At 42.4% G+C, this 23535-nt stretch overlaps 1 protein-coding gene across 4 annotated transcripts in view; it reads right to left on the bottom strand.

Annotated features, from left to right (window-relative positions):
* Positions 1–22898, bottom strand: part of LOC148035067 (P-loop containing nucleoside triphosphate hydrolases superfamily protein) — a 60359-nt gene extending 37461 nt beyond the window's left edge. For all 4 annotated transcript variants that reach the window (XM_087679980.1, XM_087679979.1, XM_087679981.1 and 1 more), the window contains exons 1-2: positions 22123–22898; positions 20785–22013 (exon numbers count right to left, since the gene is read on the bottom strand). In XM_087679980.1, the coding sequence (XP_087536106.1) occupies positions 20785–22013; positions 22123–22738 (1845 nt within the window). In that variant the 5' untranslated portion in view covers positions 22739–22898. The remainder of the gene's footprint in view (positions 1–20784; positions 22014–22122) is intronic.
* Between the last annotated feature and the right edge of the window lie 637 nt (positions 22899–23535).

Genomic DNA, 23535 nt, shown 5'->3' with positions numbered 1-23535 from the left:
CATCTTTTGACATATGAGATGGACAAATTTTCTCTCTATGTTTCATTTTCAGATTATACACATTGATGGTAAAAAGAATGTTGTGGCTAGTGCATTGTCACGTAAGCCACAAATATCAACCGTCAGCATAGTTTATCACACTAAGTCAGATGCCATGAAATAGCAATATGTGCTAAGAGATGGATTTCTGATGATGCATGGACGACTGTGTGTCACAAAGCAATTCACGCTCAGAGTTATCACTCAAAGTCATGCTCCTCTATATGCAAGAGACAGAGGCATTGATGCCACGGTCAAGACAGTACACCCTTTATTTTATTGGCTTGCTTTGTGAAGGGATGAGTGCGCAATGGAAATACGAGTCAAGAGTGGAGCAGCAGTGTTAAGTGTGAGAGAGAGTGAATCCCAAGATTAGTGTACCAGATTTGTTACGGTACACAAAGAATAAAATGTATTTATATGTTAGAATACAAATAAGGGTGTATTCACACCCGTATAACTTTACATAGAAACGAAGGGACTTTACACCCAACAACCTCCCACTTAAAGGCCCAAAGTGATACCTTTAAGCTAACCAACTCCCACCAATTGGACACAATGCTCATGCTGAATCTTTGCAAGACTCTTAGTAAGAACATATACAAGGTTATCTTGGGTTTTGATCTTAGTCAATGTGACAAGACCATCTTCCAAGACCTGTCGTCTAAGTGGTCCTAAACATCTATGTGTTTGGTATGCACATGGAACATAGCATTCTTAGCTAGTGTCATGAGGACATGTATTTTTGAAACCTCACTTAGCATGTGGATTAATTTTTAATCACATGATTAAGTAAATGTTGCACATGTGAGATGCATCTGGGATTAGAGTAAATTTACGAGTCCAGGACCCGAGAAAATCACGGGATGTCAAAGGCAAAAGTTGCTATGAGTTATGTTGCATAGGTACTTGGTGGTATCTGGTGTCAATTGTTGGCCTAGGCCATTCATTTGGCCATAAGTGTCAGTTGGTGACACTAGAGATGTGGCGTTTAATGGTACCTAATGCTGATCTAATGGTCGAAGATGGCACAAAGAGACCCGGAAGTGAAAGATACCTAGCCAATTTATTTTTATGGTCATCGCAATAATTATTAAATTAATTTTCAGTAATTAAAGGCTGAACATTAATATTTAATAATGGATAATGTTGGAAAAACCATTTGGGAAGGCTGTCACTTGGCAAACTTGCCCATACAGGCTGGTAAAAGGCTGATGAAGAGGAAAAACAAGATCATTCTTGCTGTAGCAAATGTGGGATAGCTGTGAGCAGACATGGCAAGTCTATTTTCAGCCATTGCTACCAGCCACGAGTGAGTTTTGAGGAGGTGATTGCAGATTCGGACCCTCCACAGCTGGGCGATTGCATCCAAGTACAAGGTGACAACTGATCTAGATGTCTCAGCTTTAGGCGACGGCATTTGGCGCTGTTGTGGCAGGGCAGCAGCTGCATTTGATTGATTTTCAATCATTCTTCGCGACAAAACTCTGAATTTTCTCTCTCTACATCTTTCTCTCTCATCTCCCAGCAATTTCACAGCCCTGCTCTGAAAATCTCAATATTTGGAGCCTTGGAGGCTGAGAAATTGCAAATTTATCTCCTGTGAACCCTAATTTACAGCACAAATTAAGGTTTAGAAGCAGCCTCGAGAAGCATGCCCAAAATTGAAAGCTCCAAGACTTGAATTTTTCAAGGCTAAAGGTAAATTTCAGCTAAATTCAAGTGAAGGACTAGCTAGCCATTGATAATAATCTAAAGTGTAAGGTGCAAGTACAAAGTACAACCCTTAAACCTTAGGGTTGTAAGAGGGTGTTCACACCCGAAGTGTGTGAAACACGATAAGTGTCCAAAACTGTGTAACATAAGCACATCAAATAAAGGAAAAAAATCTGGGGAAAAAAACCTCTCGCACAAAGAGTAAAAAGTGACCAAGTGTTCTACTAAAGATCACTGACACTCCTTTGTGAGTGTAGACGTGAGTCAAATCCAACAAACCCCCCTAGAGTGAAGAGTGATCAAAATACAAGGGTCATCCACCAAAGGAGATCAAATTTAAAGCATGGTGCAATGCTTCAAATTTGTCACAAGGAAACGCTTTGGTGAAGATGTCTACCACATTACTGGTGGTAGGACAGTAGACAAGACCGATATCTCCGACATGTAGCCTCTCTTTGACAAAGTGATAATGAATCTCAATGTGCTTCGTGCGTGCATGAAACACTGGGTTCTGTGCCACTGCAATGGCACTCTAACTGACAATGAACAAAGGAGTAGGCTTTGTGACAAATACATCCACATCAGCTAGCACGCATCTAAGCCATACACATTCAACTATGGTAGTGAAAGTTGCCTTGTATTCAGCTTCACATGACGATGTGGCAACAGTGGATTGTTTGTTGGTAAGCCAAGAATTGTCACTAGTGAAGTGACAAAAATCGTAATCACCAGCCCAATCAAATTCACTGTAAGCATGTAGATGTGGTGGTCTCCCCTTGGCATAAAGCAATCCAAGAGTCCTAGTACCCTACAAGTAATGGAAAACATACCTGACAGCTTGTCAATGTGGCATGCGTGGCTAATGCATATATCTGCTTAGGACTAAAATTGCAAATTGTATGTCTGGTCTAGTGTTGCATAGGTAGATAAGGCATCCAACTGCTAGAGCATATGTGTGGATATCAAACAAGTCACTCTCATCATGCAATGACAACTTCAATCCAAGTTCCATTGGTGTACAGACTGGCTTGCAATCCTGTAAGCCAAACCTCTCAAAAAGTTTACCAATGTATCTGGACTGTGACAATCCAATGCCTCTAGTATCACAAATGAACTGAATGCCCAAGTAATAGTGCAAAGGCACCAAATCTGACATCTCAAAAGTTTGCTGTAAATTTTGTTTGAATACTGCCAAGGAGCTTATTTCAAGCCATATTAAACCTTTTTCAGCTTACAAACGAAGTGTTCGAATCCCACAACTGCAAAACCAATGGGCTACCGTACATACACTTCTTCTTGAAATTCCCCATGTAAAAATGCAGTCTTTATATCTAGCTGATGCACAATCCATCCATAATGGGTAGCCAAAGCAACCATAGAACTAATGGTAGTCATGCGAGAGGTAGGAGCAAATGTCTCCTCATGGTCAATGCCTTTCTTTTGTGCACAGCCCTTGGCCACAAGCCTGGCTTTATATTTGTCAATGGATCCATCTGCATTCCTTTCTAGCTTATAGACCCATTTTGTTCCGATGGCTTTCTTCCCAATAGGCAAAGGCAATAAATCCCATGTTTGATTCTTTATGATGGAATCAAACTCAGCTTGCACTACTGCCATCCAATGCACACTATGTTGTGCATCCTCAAAATATTCAAGCTCCTCATCATCAACTGTATGTGCTGCCATAACAAACTCCATCCAATGCACACTATGTTGTGCATCCTCAAAACATTCAAGCTCCTCATCATCAACTGTATGTGATGCCATAACAAACTCCATGGTATGTTCACCATCATGCATACGAGCTTGCCTTCTAGTACGACCAGCAATAGGAGCATCTAAATGACTATCATTCATAGTCTGTAAATACCACCTAGGCACTTATCTAGCCTCTTGACTTTGTACAAGCTCTTGCTGAATTTCAGATTCAGCGCCTTGCTGAATATTCAGATCAGCCATGGGCTGATTTTCTGCATTACACAATGGAGCAACTGGCTAAACATTAAGTTCATTTGCTGAAAATTCAATTGTATCACCAAATGAAATGAGCAGTAGCCCTTCAAATACATCACTAGCGGCCTGATATGTGTCAAAACCATCAAGGGATAATTCTGATTTTTCATCGAAAACCACATCCCTACTAGCAAATACCTTTTTAGAGACGGGATCATATAATCTGTACCCCTTTGCTCTCGCTATTGTATCCCACAAAAATGCATTTGACAGCCTTGTTATCCAACTTCTTCCTGAGTACCTTGGGAATGTGTGCATATACAAGACACCTAAAAGTACGAAAATGCCCATGATATTCTTTAATGCTTGGGTGGGGCATCTATTCAAGACATGGCAAGCACACATAACTACTTCCATCCAAAAACTGTGTGGCAAGCTCTTTGCTTTCAGCATACATCCAGCCATCTCCATGAGTGACCGATTCTTCCTCTCTGCAACCCCGTTCTACTATGGAGTATAAGCAGTAGTGTACTAATGAACAATGCCCTTCTGCTTCAAAAAAGAATCCAGCATAGAGGACATGTATTCCCCTCCTCGGTCCGAACGGAGAGTCTTCACCTTGCAGCCAGATTGGTTTTCATTAAGTGCTAGAAAAGCCAAAAATGCATCATACACTCCTGACTTTTTCACTAAAGAGTAGACCCAACAAAAGCAAGTAAAGTCATCAATAAAAGTGACGAAATAGTAACAGCCACCCAATGACTTTGTCTGCATAGGGCCACATACATCTGAGTGCACAATATGTAACCTAGCAGTGGCTCTAAAAGTAACATCACAGGGAAATCAAAACCGATGCATTTTCCCCAAAATGCATCCCTCGCATAAGTGCTCAGGAGGTCTCTCCAAGAGAGGTAAACCATCAAGCATCTATATACGCTCCAAAAGCATCAAGCTACCATAGTTTACATGCCCCATGCGAGCATGCCATAACTCCGCCTATAACATAGCAAGAGTAAGAGTGGATGCTAAATAGGCCAATAGATCAACTGAAAGAGCATCCAACTCATATAACCCATGACATAGAGTGCCAGTTAGAACCAAAGTCATGTGTTTCTTATATCTTACCATGCATATGTCATCATCAAAGGTGACTTGCAAACCACAATGTGCCAAAGAAAAAATAGATAGCAAATTTTTCTTTATACTTCGCACAAACAAGGCATCCTATAAGCGAAGAATAGAGCAATCAATGGCTGTCAGCACAATCTCCCCAATACCTCTAACAGGGTATGATACATTGTTGGCACACTGTACAGACTTGCCAACTGGAGCTACAATAACAAAAGCAAACAAATCTCTGCAAGATATGATATGCCTAGATGCACCACTGTCAAAAAACCATGTATCTGCATCCTCAATAGAGCTAAATGCTCTAACGGCCCAAAAAGAGTCATAACTGCATGTATAAAAACAATAGTCCTTGTCTGCAACAAAGAACATTGGCTCAGTAGCACTGGAAGGTGCATCAAAAACTGACATCCCTGACACCTTTTTCTCCTTGGCTATGCACTTTCTACAATCAATGATGTAGTGGCTTGGCTTCTTACAATAGTGGCACTTGCCCTTCTTGGCTTGCATGCCCCCTTGTTTCCTACTGCCCTGTGAAGTGCCTGAAGTCCCTGAGCTCTACAAAGCATTCTTTGCTTGGCTGCCCTTGCCCTTTCGTCATGCCATAAAAGCCTACTCAGAGGCTATAACATCCACACCTCTATTCTTTCATGTTTGCCTTTCCTCTAAGAGCAAACTGACTAGCTAAAGAAAAGTAAGTGGCTGTGAAGCAATCCTCATGATGAGGTTCAAAGCCGTATGAAAGGCCAAGTGCGAGAGCGGCAATGAATTCAAGGTAGTAGATATCATCTGTGCATCTGAGTAATACTCCTCGACATTCATAAGTTGCTCACGTAAGTCCTGAATCTTATTTAGGTGATCCTACATAGAATCACCCTCATTCATCTCATTGTCTCAAGCTCTTTCTTCAAGAAAGAGATGTGGGTCTCATTCTTTCCAGCAAACATCTGCTCCAAGGTCAGCCAGGCTTCTCATGAAGAAGTCGCAAACCGAATGTGAGGGATAATAGACCGTTGAACTGCCAATGTAATCAGCGACAAAGCCTATGCATCCCCTGTATCCCATCCCTTTTGTACTGCTAATCTCTGGGAAAGTAGCTAAGTTAGAGCAAGCTGAATAGGCTGAGCTGCCCGTTGTCCACATCCTCCTCAAAGAGAAATAGTAGGAGCCACAACTCCAAGCCTAACTTCTTCACCGCTGACATAATCCCAAAGATTCTTCGTAATCAGCACATTCTTCATCGTGAAGAACCAGAGTGAATGGTTGTTACCATCCAACCTATCCTCCTCGGTTACGTAAGTAAATACATCACCTCCTTCATTTGCCATGATAAACAATGCTGATCAGAGAGCAAAAGAGCAATGTTCCAAGCTAGACCAACCTGGAAATCTCAGAATTTCCAGAAATTATAGCAAGTACCTTGCTGTAACTAGCAAATTGAAGCACACTCTGTCAAAACTGTCTGAAATGCACGCAGTTCAAGGTGCAATAAATACTCAGCAACACCATAGATGCAAAAGCCCTAAAATTTCTTGTCCCAAAATGCTCAAAATCAATCTATTTCAAACCATCACAGATATGCATGTGTCAACCAGTGAGATAACTGCAAAAGCCCTAAAACATCTAGCCCAAATGCAAGAAATCTCTATTGTAGTCGTATCCCAGACACGTGCTGAATTTAAGATTGCCTGCTCAAGCAAAAAGCCCCTTTCCCAAAAGTGAATTTCAATTGAAAAATTAAAAAAATCTTGTATCTCTAATCATGAGTTGCTAGACTCTGGCCGACGCAAGTGGAAGTTGAGCTGGAGGCGGGATGGCGGCCTATGCAAGTGGCGCACTAGGGAGTTGGCTGATGGGCTAAGCCAAGTGGCGACTGGCGAGCAGATGTGTACCAGGAGGAGAGCACGATTGCGCTGGTGGCAAGCAAACAAGTCGTAGGCGAGACGCAGGCAAACAAGTCATAGACGGCACCTTGTCACATGCAAGCGCAAATCTAAGGTGGAAAGGGCAAGCGAGTGCAAGGGCTGGTCGAGGCGCAGGCTGACTAGGCGGGAGCAGGGCAACTCCTATTGGAAGTGGACAAGGGGCAGATCTCGTACTGCCTGGCAGAGGAGACTGGCTGGTGACACATCTAGCTGAATGCCAATACCAAGACTTTTGGAGCTGCGAGCTAGCGGCTCACTAGCGATGGCTAAGAAGTTCCGCTAAGCAGAGTACTGTTGTGATACCAATTGTGAGAATAGGAAGAGATCAAAGCTCGGCTGAGAATGAAGTAGACAATGTAGAGTGTGAGAGTATGACACCCAATGCAATAATCTGAAGTGTAAGCTTAGCGATGGCCAAGAAGTTGAGCTAAGCAGAGTACTGCTCTGATACCAACTGTGAGAATAGGAAGAGATCGAAGCTCAGCTGAGAATGAAGTAGACAATGTAGAGTGTGAGAGTATAACACCCAATGCAATAATCTGAAGTGTAAGGTGCAAGTACAAAGTACAACCCTTAAACCTTAGGGTTGTAAGACGATGTTCACACTTGAAGTATGTAAAACACAATAAGTGCCCAAAACTGTGTAAGATAGGCACATAAAATAAAGGGAATAAATCTAGGGGAAAAAATCTCTCGTACGGAGAGTAAAAAGTGCCTAACTGTCCTACTGAAGATCGCTGACACTCCTCTGCGAGCGTAGACATAAGTCAAACTCAACAAGTTTATCATTGAAGGGCTGCAAACCAAAGTCTTGCAACTGACTCAAAATTCCTGTGAAAGTACTCAAATGCTCAGATACTGGCTTAGACTCATCCAACTCCATATTCGCAAGCTTGCGCATGAGATGCACTTGATTTACTGGAGTTGTATTTTCATAAGTATCCATTAACTTTTTCCATACAACATAAGCTGCATCAAGACGCTTAATGTCTATAAGTACATCATCAGATTCAACCATTTTAATATATGCAATGGCCTTCTTGTTGAGTCTAGCCTAGTCCTCATCTATCACAGCTGCAGCCTTAGTTTCCAAGAGAGTATCATCACAATCTTTGAGAAACAAAACACCTTGCATCCTATCCTTCCATAGATCAAAGCCAATGCCATCAAACCTTTTGATTTCAAGAAGGGATTTAATATCACTGCTACTAGAAGCATTAGTGGCCATTTGTCAACAAAAGTGCTAACTTCTAATGCTGTAATTTATGACAGAAAATAACAGGCTGAATTTTTAGTTAATTTCAGCCCAAAATTTCAGGAAATAAGAGCAAGATTTAGTGTCATCATATTACAGACAGTGCCCAAATACAAGTACAGCAATAGAGGAAATGACTTTCAGCAATATAACTGAAATTTCAGCATACATAACATGCATACATCACTGCCAAGTGACTCCCACTTCAGCAATGTCACCAAAAATACATCTTCAACAATCCTAGATTTGCAAATGATCTCTGAGACTGCTGCACCATGAATATTCAGCAACTTAACAACTCAATAGGAGCTACCTGATGTATATTGCATACATATTTGCTCAAATCAACTTCTAATACACAAAAAATACCGAAGAATTCTCTACAATTTCTCCAAAGTCTCACAAACATAAAAAACTAAAATTTCACTGTTTACATCACCAAGATTGCTTCAGCAATGTCCACAAAAAGCATTACACACATCAATTTTCCCATAATTCACAAATTTCAACAAAAGCCCCAAAATTTCACTAACCATTCTGCCCCAATTGCATTAATAAATGTTTCCAAGGGCATAAAACGAGCAAATTTAGCAAAATTTCACAAAATTTTGCAAAAGTCCCAATTTCTTGGGTTCAAATGTGCACCAATGTGAATAAATTTAGCTCAGTTGAGTAAAATTTCACTAATACATGAAAAGCCCCAAATTTTTCAGAGCCAATGTGTATTATGTTTTCAATTTCTGGGTCAAATGTCACTGTTATGGATTAACAGCATCAAATCTGGGAAAAGCCCCAAATTTTAGCCATGAAATTTCTGAAAATTTATTAGCTGTGCTGCCACGCGTGAACCAGAGCCTGTGTAAGTGTGCCAAGCCACACAAAAAAAAGTCAAACGAACTGTCGCCTGACTGTCGGGCACTGTCACGAACTGCCGCTTGGGTTTCACTAACTATCGGGCATTGTCATAAGCTGCCACCTGGGTCCCATTGGCTGCCGGGTATCAAAACTAACTGCCTCCAACTGCTATGAGTCGTTGCATGGTCCACGCTGACCTGGGAACAATCGCCTGCAACCTGGGAATTGTCGCCTGCACAGATATAGGGTTTCTGACTTGTCGCCTATCTGTCTAGCACACACACATGCCTGAGCTGATGTTTCTTCACGTGAACAAGTTGATTTTGACCCGCACAGACTTCGGAAAGCACGCACACTTTAGCCGCAGTTCTAATACCAATTTGAAGGGATGAGTGCGCAATGGAAGTGCGAGTCAGGAGTGGAGCAGCAATGTTGAGTGTGTGTGAGAGTAAATCCCAAGATGAGTGTACCAGATTTGTCACAATACACAAAGAATAAAATGTATTTATATGTCCAAGTACAAATAAGGGTGTGTTCACACCCGTATAACTTCATATGGCACGATTGTTTTTGCAGCACATCTTTAAGTATCATGGTATGCCACAGTTGATCGTTAGTGATCAAGACTCTCGGATGACTAGTTTATTTTGGATGGGGTTGTTTGAGAGATAGGTACCACGCTGAAATTCTCATCATCCTTCCATCCACAAATAGATAGTCAGCCTGAGGAAGCAAATTCCATAATGTTAGACCTTTTGAGGTGCTATGCTTCAGACCACAAGACACAATGGGAGAAGTATTTGCCCTTGATTGAGCTTGGTTACAACAACACAATGCATAATTCCATGGGCAAAGCTCCATTTGCGGTGGTAGAGAGTGGCAAGAAGGTATCACCTATCTTGCAAACTAAGGGTAAGATCTTTGAGGAGGCTGACTGTTATGTGGAAAACTTGGATGCAGCCTATATAAGGATAAAGTCTGCACTTCAGAGATTGCAAGAAAAGTAAAAAAGAGTAGCTGATCACCACAAACAAGCTTTGCGATTTGCAAAGAGCAATTATGTACTGTTGCGTTTTGAAAAAGGTGAGGCTGAATAAGATGAAAGGAAGACAAGGACTACATCCAAGTTGAGTATGAGATACTATGGGCCCTTCCAGGTGTTGGAGAAGATTAGCAACGTGGCATATCGGCTGAAACTACATCCAAATTGGCAGATATACAATGCCTTTCATGTCAACTTGTTAAGGCCTTCTCATAGTGATGTGCCAGAGGATATGTCTGTTGAGGTTGAGAAGCAAGATGAGATTTTGGTACCCGAGCTGATTTTGGCACATAAGGAAAGAAAGGTCAAAGGTAAAGTTTTCAAGAGATACTTGGTGAAATCTCAAAATTATTCACCAATGGATACCAATTGGATAGAAGGCATGACTTGGCAAACTATCCTCAATTAATGCAGCTTCACCTAAATGCCTTTCAATTAGAGTCGACTTAAGTTCGAGCTTTGTCAAGTTCAGTAGAGCAGGGGTCCGGAGTATTGCCTAATGCTCAAGGGGAAGACAGCACTTCCACTCCTCCAATTATGGACAGCTCTCGTATATAGTGGATCTCGGATGTATTCACCATGCATCCAAGGTACTGTGTTGACACTATGTTTGCCATGAGGTCACTACTTAGTGTACTAGCCACTATGAGATGTATGTGGGCGGTCATCCCCTTATCCCCTTTTTTACATGGCAGGCCATGGCCTAGGCCTTTTTTCCGATTATTCTCCTATCTTCCTAGCTTTCTTTCTACCACTCGTCTACCTTTGCAATTTGCACAAAAGGGAGCCTGGCGCTCTTTTACAATAAGTTTTAAGGGTGCCTTGCATTTAAGAATGCGCTTCTACCTTTGACATAGCTTTTGAGGCTGCCCTTGCACTTTCGGCCGTTTCCCTTCTTGCTTCTTCCGTTGTGTTCGATTTCCTTCTAGGCCACCTCTTTTAGGTCCCGACTTGCGCTTTTCCACTTTTTCCACTTTCTTCTTGTGCTGAGGTTAACATTACCCTCCTCCTAACCTAGTGCCACTCCCATGACACTGATGGATAGTAGTTGGAAGGTGGGATAAGTGTAGCTAGTTGGCTTTTTTGAGTTTGTATACAAGCCCTTGCGAGGGATGGTGTCGAATGGATCGGCCCTTGAAATTGAAGATGATGTTGGGCCCGGTCCCTCGCTAAGGGTGACGATGAGTGGATCTGTCCTTGACATTGAAGATTGTGTTGGATAGATCCCTACTTGGAGAGAGGCGGATGGGTAGATCTATCCTTGAAATTAACGATGATGTTAGAAAGATCCCCCCTTGGAGAATGGCCGGTGGACGGCGGATCTATCTTCGAAATTGACGATGGTGTTAGACAGATCCATCCTCTTACCCTCTGTGATTGCTATGATGCGATCTTAACATGGCTTTTCCCTATTCCCTTCAAGTTGCCTTATCCCTTCACCGATGTCCATTTGGCATGCAAATAAAATGAATTACATTGCGCCTCGCACTTTCCTTTCGAGAGCCCTCAAGGGCTCTCATTCATCCTTGACAAAGCCTTGCTAGAATATTCGATACTTATCTCCAACCTTGCTGAGCACCTTACTAGAATCGTTGGTGCTTGCCGCCATCCTTGAGAGAGCATCCTTCATCCTTGACAGGGTCTCCTCGTCCTTGAGAGAACCTCGCCAAAGTAGGTGGAGCTCCCTCTTTTTTTCCGAGTTTGCCTTCTCCTATGCTATTCCAAATGAGCTTCTTCATTCACTTTTTGACTGGGGCTGCCTTGGTCTGCCTCTACTTGTTTCGGTTGCATGGTGACATGTCGTATAAGATTACCCCCCTCCTAGACGGGTGCAAGTTCCAAGAAACTTGCGGTTTTGAGTTGATGAAAATTCGGTGATTAAAAAGAGCGGTTGTGTGAGCCGATGAGGATGGGGTCTCGTGGGGATTGGTTTTAGGGAGAGGTTGATTAACCACTTGAGATGGTGGGGGCCGAGAATGTATTGCATGGATGATAGGGCCTCTGAAGTAGATGGGTTGTAGCATTTGTAATTACCTGAAAAGAAAAGAATGTGCATTACCTGGGTGTGTGTCTACTTTACCGTGTGGTATATTGTGCTTGTGCTAGTGGAACTGGGAGTTGGGTCGCTTGGATGTTGTCCCACACTTGAGGACCCAGTTCGTGCATCATTGGAGATGCGGTACGCGTCTTAGGGAGACAAGTGTAACCATAGGCGAGTGTGACCTCCATCGGTATATCTTGCCCTTGATATGCCCACAATATTCACGACGAGAATCGCCGTTAGCATTGAGAACCATGGAGCTCGAACACGATCTCGCCAAAAACAAGACACGTGTTCAAGGCACCGCACTTCGCTCCTCACCGCCTAGTGGGCACATGTTGACCGCCACGACGCGATGTCCTCGCAAGGATCACCACAAGTCGCTTGAGCCTAACCGTTCGGCGGGGGGTACATGGCATTTGCTCACGAGACACTCCTCGCGGACAAGACGGATGCGGGGACCATACGCCTCACCTCACCCTCCCTTGGATCTCCAAGGAGTGTTTCGATGGAGCAAGCACCAAAAGAGTGGAGGGGCGGCATCCTTGTTGTAAAAACCTCCCGCTAAGGAGCTGCGGCTTGTTGCCCCCTTTCAAAACTTTGCCTGTGACTTTAGTCGGCCTTTGCCCCTATGCTCTGGTGGCTCTACTTCTGTGAGCTCTGCAATTTGCGTTTGGACGTGTAGCCCATGCCTTTGGGCCCTGCGGGTGATCGCCAGCTTTTTTTCTTAAGGAATCTACATGCATCTCACAATTACTAATGCACAGAGTAGTGACCTTATGGCAAACATATTGTCAGCACAATACCTTTGACGTGTTAAATACATCCGAGATCCACTACATACAAGAGCTGTCCACAACAATTGGCAGAGTGGAAGTGATACATACCCCTTGAGTATCAAATAATACTCCAGATCCTTGCTCTACTAAACCTGATTGAGGCCAAACTAATTAACGCATATATGAGATTTTTAGCTTGTATCCAATAATTTATAACCCATAGATATCTCATATTCGCCTTGCCTAACTTACCTATTATATTTTGCTTATGGATAGCTCTAACTAAAAGGCATCTTGGTAAAGTTGCAACAACTGAGAATGGTTTGCCAAATCATCCTCTTCCATCCACTTTGCATCTATTGGTGAAACAGTATCGAAGCTTCGTCAAGAAACATATGAAAACTTTATCTCTAGCTTTAATTGTCCCCCACTAGGTTGTAGGCCTTTCTTCTCCTTATGCAGTGTGATGCTTTATACTTTGACATTGTTGCAATTCCAACTTGACTAATATGCAACATTACATCCAGTTGACTAGCCCCTCATATGTACCTGACATGCTAGGAGCACCAAATTCATAAAGAAACATTCGTGTTTGCATACTTTGGATCATTGCAATGTGACTGTGCATGGGAATTTGCATCCTACCAGCCATACCAACATACATTTTTCCATATACTACATGCATTACTAGCAACATTCTTTCGCATGACCAACACTATACATAGCATTTGCATAACCAGCATTAATACCATGAGCCCCAAACACACTTAGCTACATATATGCATTGCCAAACTTACCACTTTGTGCCCCAATATCATGCCAACATTGCTCTACATGGGATTATGCATATTACCAGCCATACTCGGATACATTGGGCCTTATACACCACGCATTGGTTGTTGCATAGCATAGAAACTAGTGCCGCCGCCACCACAGTAACCTGGCTGCCCCATAATTGCATGCATGCCCTACTATCCAAAAAACATTGGATTGACAATTCCAAGTTGGCCTTGCATATGCATCAATTGCCCCATTGGCATCATTTGCTTATGCTCACTACCCACGTTTGAAATATCATGCTATTGTATTGGCTCTTCCTTTGGTGCATCTTGCTGTCCCAAAGCTCTTGAAGACAATTTCCCCTTCTTGCCTTTGCTACCCTCCTTTAAGGGGTTCAAAAAGTGCACAAATTGAGAATCATTTACCAATTGCGTAAACTTTTCAGTTGTTATCCTCAATTGATTTTTACACTGGTCATCAATTTCCTCTCCTCTTGCTGATCATCAGCTTCAAGAGACCTAGAAGGACCCACCTCTTGTCCAATTCCTTCATTTTCAACTTGATGCCCATGCTCCATGTCTTGTCCAAGATCAAGCATTGCATTTTCCCCAATACTTTGTAAATTTTCCAACACTTATGAACTTTCACATTGAGAGGCATCATCCTTGCTTGATCCCATCTCATTATCTGAAGACATTCTTGATATAATGCTCAGTTGAATATAATTTCAACACTAGAGCAAAGCTTCTCACCTTCAATCACGTGCCTGAAGTCCATCAATTCGAGGGAATTGATGGTATCCCGGCAATGGAGCCATCCAACCAACCTTCCTTCTCGCATAGGGTGGTAAATATCCTAATTAAGCATTAATTACAGCAAGCATAAATTCACATAAATTGAAAATGCAAATGTTACCACTTAATCTAGGACATTGGACACCCTATTGTGAGACTCCTTACAATATTTATTTATCTTATATTGCAAATGGAAGGAGTACAAATGAGATCCTCTAACCTCCTCCGCTAATCCAAGTGCCTCTTGCTGTCAAAACTAACCGGCAAGCCTTCAAACCAATTTACCCCTTAATTTGCTTGAGGATTGGCCTTCACCCTGCTCCTTGAAAAACAAATTCAGCCCTAAATCTCATATTGGCTAGCTAGCCTCTTGAATCTCCTTGAAATTCTTCGATTTCAACTATTGAAATTCAAGTCCTAGGCCCTTGATTCTGAGCATGCACCTCGAGGCCATTCTCAAAACCCTAATTTCTATTGTAAGTTAGAGTTTACAGCTGAGATTGACTGAAATCTCTTCCTTTGATGACCCAAACTACTGGAAAATACTGAGATAAAATGTTGAAAAGCTACTGCTGCCAGCCTGCCCTACTCAAATAACCATGGATGTTGTCAATTGCATCTTAGGATCACCAAAAAGACTATTGCCCTCTCCTGTATACTGTCATCTACATCAGGACCTTGGGCTACTGTCATATACATACTATAGGGCTAATCCCTAGTGGCCGCAAATCACATCAATACCCTCTCCTTGCTCTCTCAGAGCCTCATTCTCTCTCACAATGGCTAGAATAGATTTCCACCAGCCCCTAAAAACGTTTTTCTCACTTGCATGGGCACGTTTTGCCAAGTGGCAACCTTCTGATCCCATTTTCCAACATTATTCAACTTGCTGAATTAACTTTCAAAATATTAATTCTAAAAAATAATTTAATAATTATTCTAGTGCTCAAAAAATTAATTCCACCAATCAATAATTAAATTGGCTAGGCCAATTTGTCTTTCAAGTATCCTTGAGCTGTTAATTAATACCTAGTCTCTGATGTCACCTCTCATATTAATGGCCAATAAATTGGTCTAGGCCCAAATCTTAACACCGGGTACCACCTAGTACCTATCAAGCATAACTTATTACAACTTTTGCCTTTGACACCAACTAATATTTGGGGGTCCTAGGTCCCACACTGTGAAATAATTGATTTGCACCTCACATGTGCAAGTCACATTAGCACATTTGATTAACTTTTAATCAAATGCTAAGCAAAGCAATAAAATTTCAAGTCCTTGTGACACATCCCAATAAATGGCAATCCACGCTCAAGTTGATCATGAGCTGCCTTTCTAAGATACTCGTAGTTGAGGTGGCCATACTAAGCATGCCACAACTCGGACTGAGATTGAGAAGGAAGAGGAACAAAAGTAAGAGCTAAATAACTCTATATCTTGTAGAAACCATTCTCCTCATGCCCCTGGCAAAGAACCTATCTCATTTTTCCATCAAGAATCCAAAAGAAATCCATGTCAAACTCAACCATATGGCCAAGTTCACAAATCTTGCTCACCAAAAGAAGATGATAGCCCTAAGCATGGAACATAAAGAACCTCAATCTTGGGGGCAACTACAACAGCAAAGCAATCGCCATGTCCTCGGAGGTGATCATCTTGCTTGCATTCTAAACTTGCATCTATAGCTGTCAAAGCTTGTTCACATGCTCCTGCATGGAAGCAGACTTGCTTGGATTCAAAGTCCACAACCACATCTCCAAAGAAATCCTCTTCATTACAATCATCTTGTTATGGAGTTAATCTAGTTTGAGCCATACCTCCCAAGCACTAGTAAGATACTCACTATGGACTATCATGGTTGAAGTACATGAAAGAAATAAGAAAGGTACCTTGACCAACTTTGCTTTCTCCAAAGAAGAAAGTTTGGAAAGATCCTCGGCAAATGGATGGTCAATGGCCTCCATCACAATCTCTGTCAAATCATAAGACTCCAAGTTGGCAAGCATCATCACCCACCAAATGCGGTAGTTCTCCCTAACTAACTTTTGATCCCATGGGAGACTCAATAACATCGGGACCTTACCGTCCATAATTACCTAGAATTCCATGTCAACTTCTCACAATATGGCTCCTGAGTAGCCTCAGCAAAACAAAGGGTAGCCCTCTCTGACTCTAAAAAGGCTGCTTACTAGGGCTTCCTCCACTCCTGCTTAACATGCCTTAACCACGGGAGGGAGGCAATTAAAAATCAAAACCTGCTATGAAAGGCCTAAACCGCAGCATTTTCTCCTTCTTTGATAGCAAAACCTGCACAAAAACAGTAAACTCCCTTCCTTTCCTACACATCTTCACTTGCTTCAGCTTTGTGTCTATGCACAACCTTCTCGCTTGCCCTCGAATGCTGAAAACGCAACCTTAATGTTGCATTGAAACCTTCTCTTCATATCTGCTCACGATCAATCATCCCTTCAATGCTACGTCAAAACGCAGCGAATGCAGAAGTGTATGACCATACTGAAAGAAAGGAGTGAACACGGGGAGGGAAGAGAGAGAGGAACACCAAATACTACAAAGTATGAATGCTGAATACCAAAGCTAGATATATATGACTAGCGGTTGGAGGATCACTAGCTAGAGCTCTCTCACCTACAAGAAACTAAAGTGTGACCCCCAAGCAAACCAGCCATAAATAGGCTGTGAAAATGCATGAAAGTACATCAAGTCAGCCACTCTTGGCCAACTGGATCAAACTAATGAAATAAAAATATTAATGCAGCAATTAGCTACCTATTACATGGCACATCCTATTCGCCCAGTCCAACCTGCGTGTCCTGCCTGGAATCGTGCCCAAATTGCTGATGACTACATAAACTGCTACCCGATCTACTCCAAAATGTAATGCAACTACCTAAACTTCCCTATACTTGCTTGTGCCCCCATCTTGGGGATGACCACATCTCTAACATTTCATGCCTGCCTGAAACACATACAAGTTCAATAACATTATGTTCAAGAGCAAATCGCGGATTCCAAGCTAGCAATGGTCTACTATCCCACAGAGGATAATGCAATGGATCTCTTCACAAAGCCTTTGTCTCAAGCTTCTATGCTTCATCATACGAGGTTGTTGGTGTGAAGAAATACCCTAACACAGAAACATAAATAAAAGCGTACAACAAAGCATAAAGTCAAAATAACACAGTTAGGGATAGGGTAACTCAAAGACAATGAACACAATGAAGATCTGAATGAATGAATGAATATCAAATATACAATCCTCATATAGCAAACAAATCGTGCAAGGAATGAAAATTATACCTCAAACTCTCGTGTCTAGAGGACCAAGAGGTAGACGTAATGAGTGGGAGAGTGTGTCATACTCCTAACAATCCTGAAACGCAGCAAGGCAACCTCCAAGATGCTTGACAACAACAAATGCACCAAGGGTGATGCCGGATCAATGTCGGATAGGAAGAGGAGAGAGAAAACTACAAACGCAATAGGTTGATGATGACATCGCACGCTAATGGTGCAAGTATGATGATGTAGCAAATTGACGGCAATAAAACGCAAGTATGATGATATAGTAGTCCATACAATAGCCACCACATATCACAAACGTAGTAATAGAGCAGGTTGCCGATTGCAGATTATGCAGAAGATGCAATAAACGCGGCAAAAACAATGTAGATTGTGCGATGGAGACAAGAAACAGGTGCCGGATGAATGGAGACAATGTCAGCAGCCTCAGCTGAGATGTCCTCTACGAACGGGGTGTGGGCAGTGAAGCTAGATCACCTGAAACCTCCAAAACGAGATCAAACTAAATGGAGGGTAGCCTACCTATTTATAGAAAGTTTTGGGACCTCATACTACGCTTCGTTTTAAAACTCTCAAACCACACACCATTATGGGTTTTCATTAATTAAGCATTTTTTAGGCTATTTAAGAGGCAATTTCAGCATGTAATGCTTACTTCAGCTCAACAATTGGGTCTTCAGGCACTCCCGTAGGTAAGGGGTTGTTAGCGTGTCTTAGTTCATGATAGTCATCTCCTAGTTGTGAGCACTGTCAGAGTCTAGCAAAGATGGAGATCTAATTGTTTCCAACCCTTTCATTAGTGTGCATTCCAGTTTTAACACTTGCTGCCACTTATCCGGTAAGTGAATTTCTGTTTTTATATTGTTAGGATTGTGTTCACACAAATGTGGACTAGCGATCTACTTGGCACAGATGGCTGCACTGTAACTGCAGTCAGCCCATTTTTAGTTAAATCAGCCATATTTGGCAGTAGTCAGTAATATTTACATAGGTCGACCAGTTTGGGTCTGCCTCCCCCATTTAAGATGACCTCCCCCCCCCCCAACCCCCTAAAAGAAAACAATACTTGGCAGCATTCAGTTTTGCAGGTTCAGCATGCTCTCCGTCAGCTCATGCATTCCTCCTCCATCAGCATGACCCAATGCCCTCACTGACACTTTGGGCTGCATGCAAGGACTGATCAATCCACATTGTATTCAGCATTTCATTTCAGATCAGTGCAGATTTCTCCTTTTTTTTAAATCATATCAGTCTCTGTCTTCCCTTCTCTCTCCATGTTCATGTTCTTCCGTTATGCACTCTCACAAAGTCGAGACAAGCCACAGTAGAATGAGCTCTAGATAGAAAGCATAGTTATCATTTGTATTCAAGCCAATATCCTTCATCTAGAATTGTGGGTTGAGAGGCTAAGCACAACATCTAATCACAATAGAGAAATACATTCACAGGCAATACATAAGCACAAGGAATGGACATTTTCAAGGCTTCCAACCAATCCCTAGAATATCCAAACAAGATGTCAATCCCACCAATCCTTGCTACAACATAGGCAACTCTTTCCCAAAGACAAGGTTCATTAGGACTTATCATCATTTAAATTCATTGACGTCAATTCCCCTTCAATATAGTGCATTACTATCTAGTCTAGCTCTTCATTAGCAGCCCCAAAAAGGCTTCGGTAGGACAAATGCACAAAAATCTCCTATAAAAGGGCATGTTGTTGGCATTCATCCTCTCACCCACTCATTCCTCATACAAATCAAATTATTCCTCCTCCATCATCCTCACACTGCTGCCACACCCTTCTAGAGGACATTGCCTGTTCATGGAGGATCTTCAAGGTGCTACCCATCCTATCCATGAGGTCTCATCAGTACACGATCAGATTCAGAGGACTCCTAGCGCATCATCTTCATCATCGACAGTTTAAGAGCTACCAATAACCTCTGCCCACATAAGAGACCTGATTCAGCCCACTTCTACAGCTGCATTTTGGATCATACAGTCCGCCCAGCTGTCCAGCATCATCTGCTTGCCGTCATCTCCATTCACATACCTGTGTCTTACCTTCTGGAGGTCTCCATCAGCAGGCAGCTTCATCCTTGATGCATTTTACTGCTCCACAGGCTGCCTATCTGCTATCGACATCCTACAGCCTGTCATCTCCATCATCTGCACTGTGTTTTGCAGTTATAGCAGGCCGCCCAGCAGATCTTCATTCTCCAGCTGCCTCTAGGGAGTGATGATGGCATCATTGATCCTCACTCAGCTTGACTGCTGCAACTGTTTACACTGCCAGCATCTTCATCCAGAGCAGCTTCCATATTCATCATAGATTTCTCTGCTCAAAGGACTGTGTTTTGCTCCCTTTACAGTTGCTGCCACCTGGTCAGTCAGGAGGCTCTCCATTGTATCATCATTGTAGATGATTCATCATTTTAGTCATTTTCTGAGTTTCTAAGTTCCTTGTCTCTGTATTTGCCATACACACTATGTTCCTCCCCGCAAGACCCAGCCATTTGTCCACAGTTCTGAGTGACTAAAACCCAGTCCTTTTTGTTCTAAACTTGAGATGCCTTAATACAAAATAGGAAACACAAACTCTAATCACTTGAGCTGATGCCTTCTGCCGCTATGTGTTAAAGAAGAAAGTTCCTGATTTTAACATCCATAGCTGAATCAAAACTTTGGATGAATATATATTAAACACTTGGTCTACAAGTACACTGCACAAGTCTTTGCTAGGCCAGACTATAAATGTGAAAATAAGGAATCAATTTGTTTCTAGCAACACACTACTCTCATTGCATGCAAGTTGGAAACTCTGAAGTATGGGGGGTGACCAAGACTTAAACAGTGCCAAGACACACAATCTGTCTCTTTGTTGTCAGAAAATTTTAGTTGTGCTAATAGAATCCATATAAATGCGTCTATAGAAAAACCAAAAAGCAGAACAATGGAAGAAAAAGGTGAAAGCTCCAAACCAATTTTACAACATTGAACAACCAAGTTAAGTAGCACTGACTTCTTACTTGCACTCAAAGGGAGAGTGAAATTGCAATGGAATGAAGCATTTTACGATGCAAATGCAAACTTCGATTGCTTGATTATTACATAAGCTTTTGCAAGAAGTGAACATGAACTAAAATTCACCTTCATAGCCAAATCCATCAGCTCCGGTGGCACAGATTGACCGGCTGTTATGAGACTGGTTACAAGCTCTCCAGCAAATCGAGCCTCCTTTAAAGTGACAAGGGTATGAGCCACTCCGTCTTTATCACCGGCTCTTCCTGTTCGTCCAATTCGATGTACATGGCTGTCCATATCCTTGGCACTATCATAATTGACCACTGATTTGATTGATTTTATGTCTAACCCCCTAGCTGCAACATCCGTTGCTACCAAAACATGGTACACACCAGATTTAAACTTCTGGAGGACCTCCATCCGGGATGCTTGATCCTTGTCACCATGTAAAGCAGCAACCTTAAATCCCCTGTCATTTAGGCGAGCTTCGATCTCTTCTACTTTGATCTTTGTTGATGCAAATACCAGAACATCACCATCATCAACCAAATCAGGGAGTTTGTTGAGAAGCCAAGGCAGCTTATCATTGTCTGATGGTAACACTGTAACAAGTTGGGTAATGTCTTCATTGGCACTACCAACCTCTCCTACTGTTATTCTAACTGGATCTGATAAAACCTCCCTGGCCAAACGTTCTACTCTCCTAGGCATTGTAGCTGAGAAAAGAAGTGTTTGACGATCGGGCCTAATTTGTCCTACAATTGACCGGATTTGAGGCTCAAACCCCAAATCAAACATCCTGTCTGCCTCATCTAAGACAAGATATGTTGTTTTAAGCATTGTCAAAGCTTTCATTTTAATCATGTCAATCAGCCGTCCAGGAGTAGCTATGACTATCTCGCATCCAGCTTTCAGCTCTTTGAACTGTTCAAACTTAGACATTCCTCCATAGACACCTGACACCCGAATACCATGAACCTTAGCAAACTTTTTTGTTTCTGTATAGATTTGCTGAGCCAATTCCCTTGTGGGTGCACAGACAACCCCTATGGGACCTTGCCCTTTATCAAGCTCATCCTGATCCAAAATGTGAACAAGCATGGGCAAAACAAATGCTGCAGTCTTTCCTGAACCTGTCTTTGCAATGCCAATGATATCACGGCCATTAAGTGCAACTGGCAACGACTGGCACTGAATAGGTGTAGGCTTTTCGTATCCCTGCTTAGCAATTGCGCCCATAAGCACCGAGTCAAATCCCAAATCCTCAAACTGCCGAATAGGCCGAGGCACATCAATCCCAGAAACTCTAATAGCTAGTAGCTGACGATATGCTGAAACTTCATCCTGGCTCATGCCTGCAAATAGAAAAGATTACTCATGCCACCAGTAGCATTTGATTGACTGATGCTTATTAGAATTTGCACTAGACATTTTCATAAACACAAACGGTGCTGAACAGAGTACCTGAAATGAAGGATTTCTCATCGTAAAAATCTTTATTGAAAGGTTCGTATTCAATGTCACTGTGATCCAAAGGTGGAAGGGGCTCAATTTTCCGCCTGTCAGCTGTGATAACCATGTTATCATCAGAATCATACTCCACAAGTCCTGCATCCACAGCCTTGGCAGCGGCATACACCTCCTCATCGGAATCATAGCCAGCATGAAGGGCCTCAGCTGCAAGTGACAAGCCGGCATCTCGCCGTGCCTTCAAGAAGCTTTCCATGGGATCGTCTTCTTCATCTTCAAGGTCCACGATTCTGGGCTTAGGCTTGGATTCGGTAGGAGCCTTCTTCATTTCTTCCTGTATACCTTCCATGAAAGCATCAAGGGGGTCGATTTCTTCCTCCTCCACTTTTCCACTTGGGGTAAAACCCTTGCTTGATCCTCTGTGTCCATGCTCACCGTCACCGTCATCATCGTACTCGATGTTGTCAACGTCGTGATCTTCGTAATTGTCGTGCGCAGAGCGGCGAGGGGAAGGCACGGAGAGGCGGCGAGGGGCCTGCGCGGGCTCGAAATTGTAAGTGGCCTGCTTGTTGATCCCGAATCCTTCAAACCCAAATTTGCGTTTCGACATCGCTAGGGCTTGCCTATCGATTGTCCCTCTTCACTACGGCACAGCAGAGATGGAGAACCCTGACAACAGAACAGAGTCCTCTCCAACAGCCTTGCACTTGGCGAGTTGTTGCTATTATCGATTATTGGCTAGCCATTGCATTTGTTAATTGAAAATTTTGGCCTGCCTTAGCCTATAGCCAAGGGGTACAGGAACTTTGATATTACTGCACATATGGAAATGGAACTCAAAACTCCTTTTAAAAGGTAGTATCAATTAATATTGTTGAGTGCAAGAATAGAGACAATGATGTGGAACCAGCATTATCTCCTAATTGCTTGTATTTATACTTTTACACCAAAGCCTTGTTACGTTCCAAGATATTGAAGCAAAATTATTGGTCATCCATGTGGCTAATGGTTGTTGGCCTATGTCACATGAATGTCACAACCCCCCCCCCCCCCAAAAAAACAAAACATTGAAAGTTTGTGTGTGAATTTTTATTTGTTGATTGGCCCTTATTTGTCAATGTGTGGCTTATGGTTGGGTTGAACATTGCATCTAGAGGTTCTTCGGCTTAACGGCTGCATCATTTATGTTCTCTCACTAATGAGGATTTATTGCCGCAACCTAGAGTTACCTGAAGTGTAAAGTATGGGTTGAGTTGGATGATAGGGGTTGTGGTTTGAGTTTCTTGTTACCGATGCTTTACTTTGTACCTGTTAGCATATAGCTCCCTATCACTATGTATGGGCCAAGCCACTTGTAAGTGAATCATTTTTACAAACCCAATTTTTTAATATCATAGTACACACTTA

This window comes from Lygodium microphyllum, chromosome 6 (genome assembly GCF_053477565.2).
Source record: "Lygodium microphyllum isolate KBCC chromosome 6, Lygodium_microphyllum_v1.1.10, whole genome shotgun sequence".
Taxonomy (NCBI): Eukaryota; Viridiplantae; Streptophyta; class Polypodiopsida; order Schizaeales; family Lygodiaceae; genus Lygodium; species Lygodium microphyllum.
This window is presented reverse-complemented; position numbering and strand designations above follow the sequence as displayed.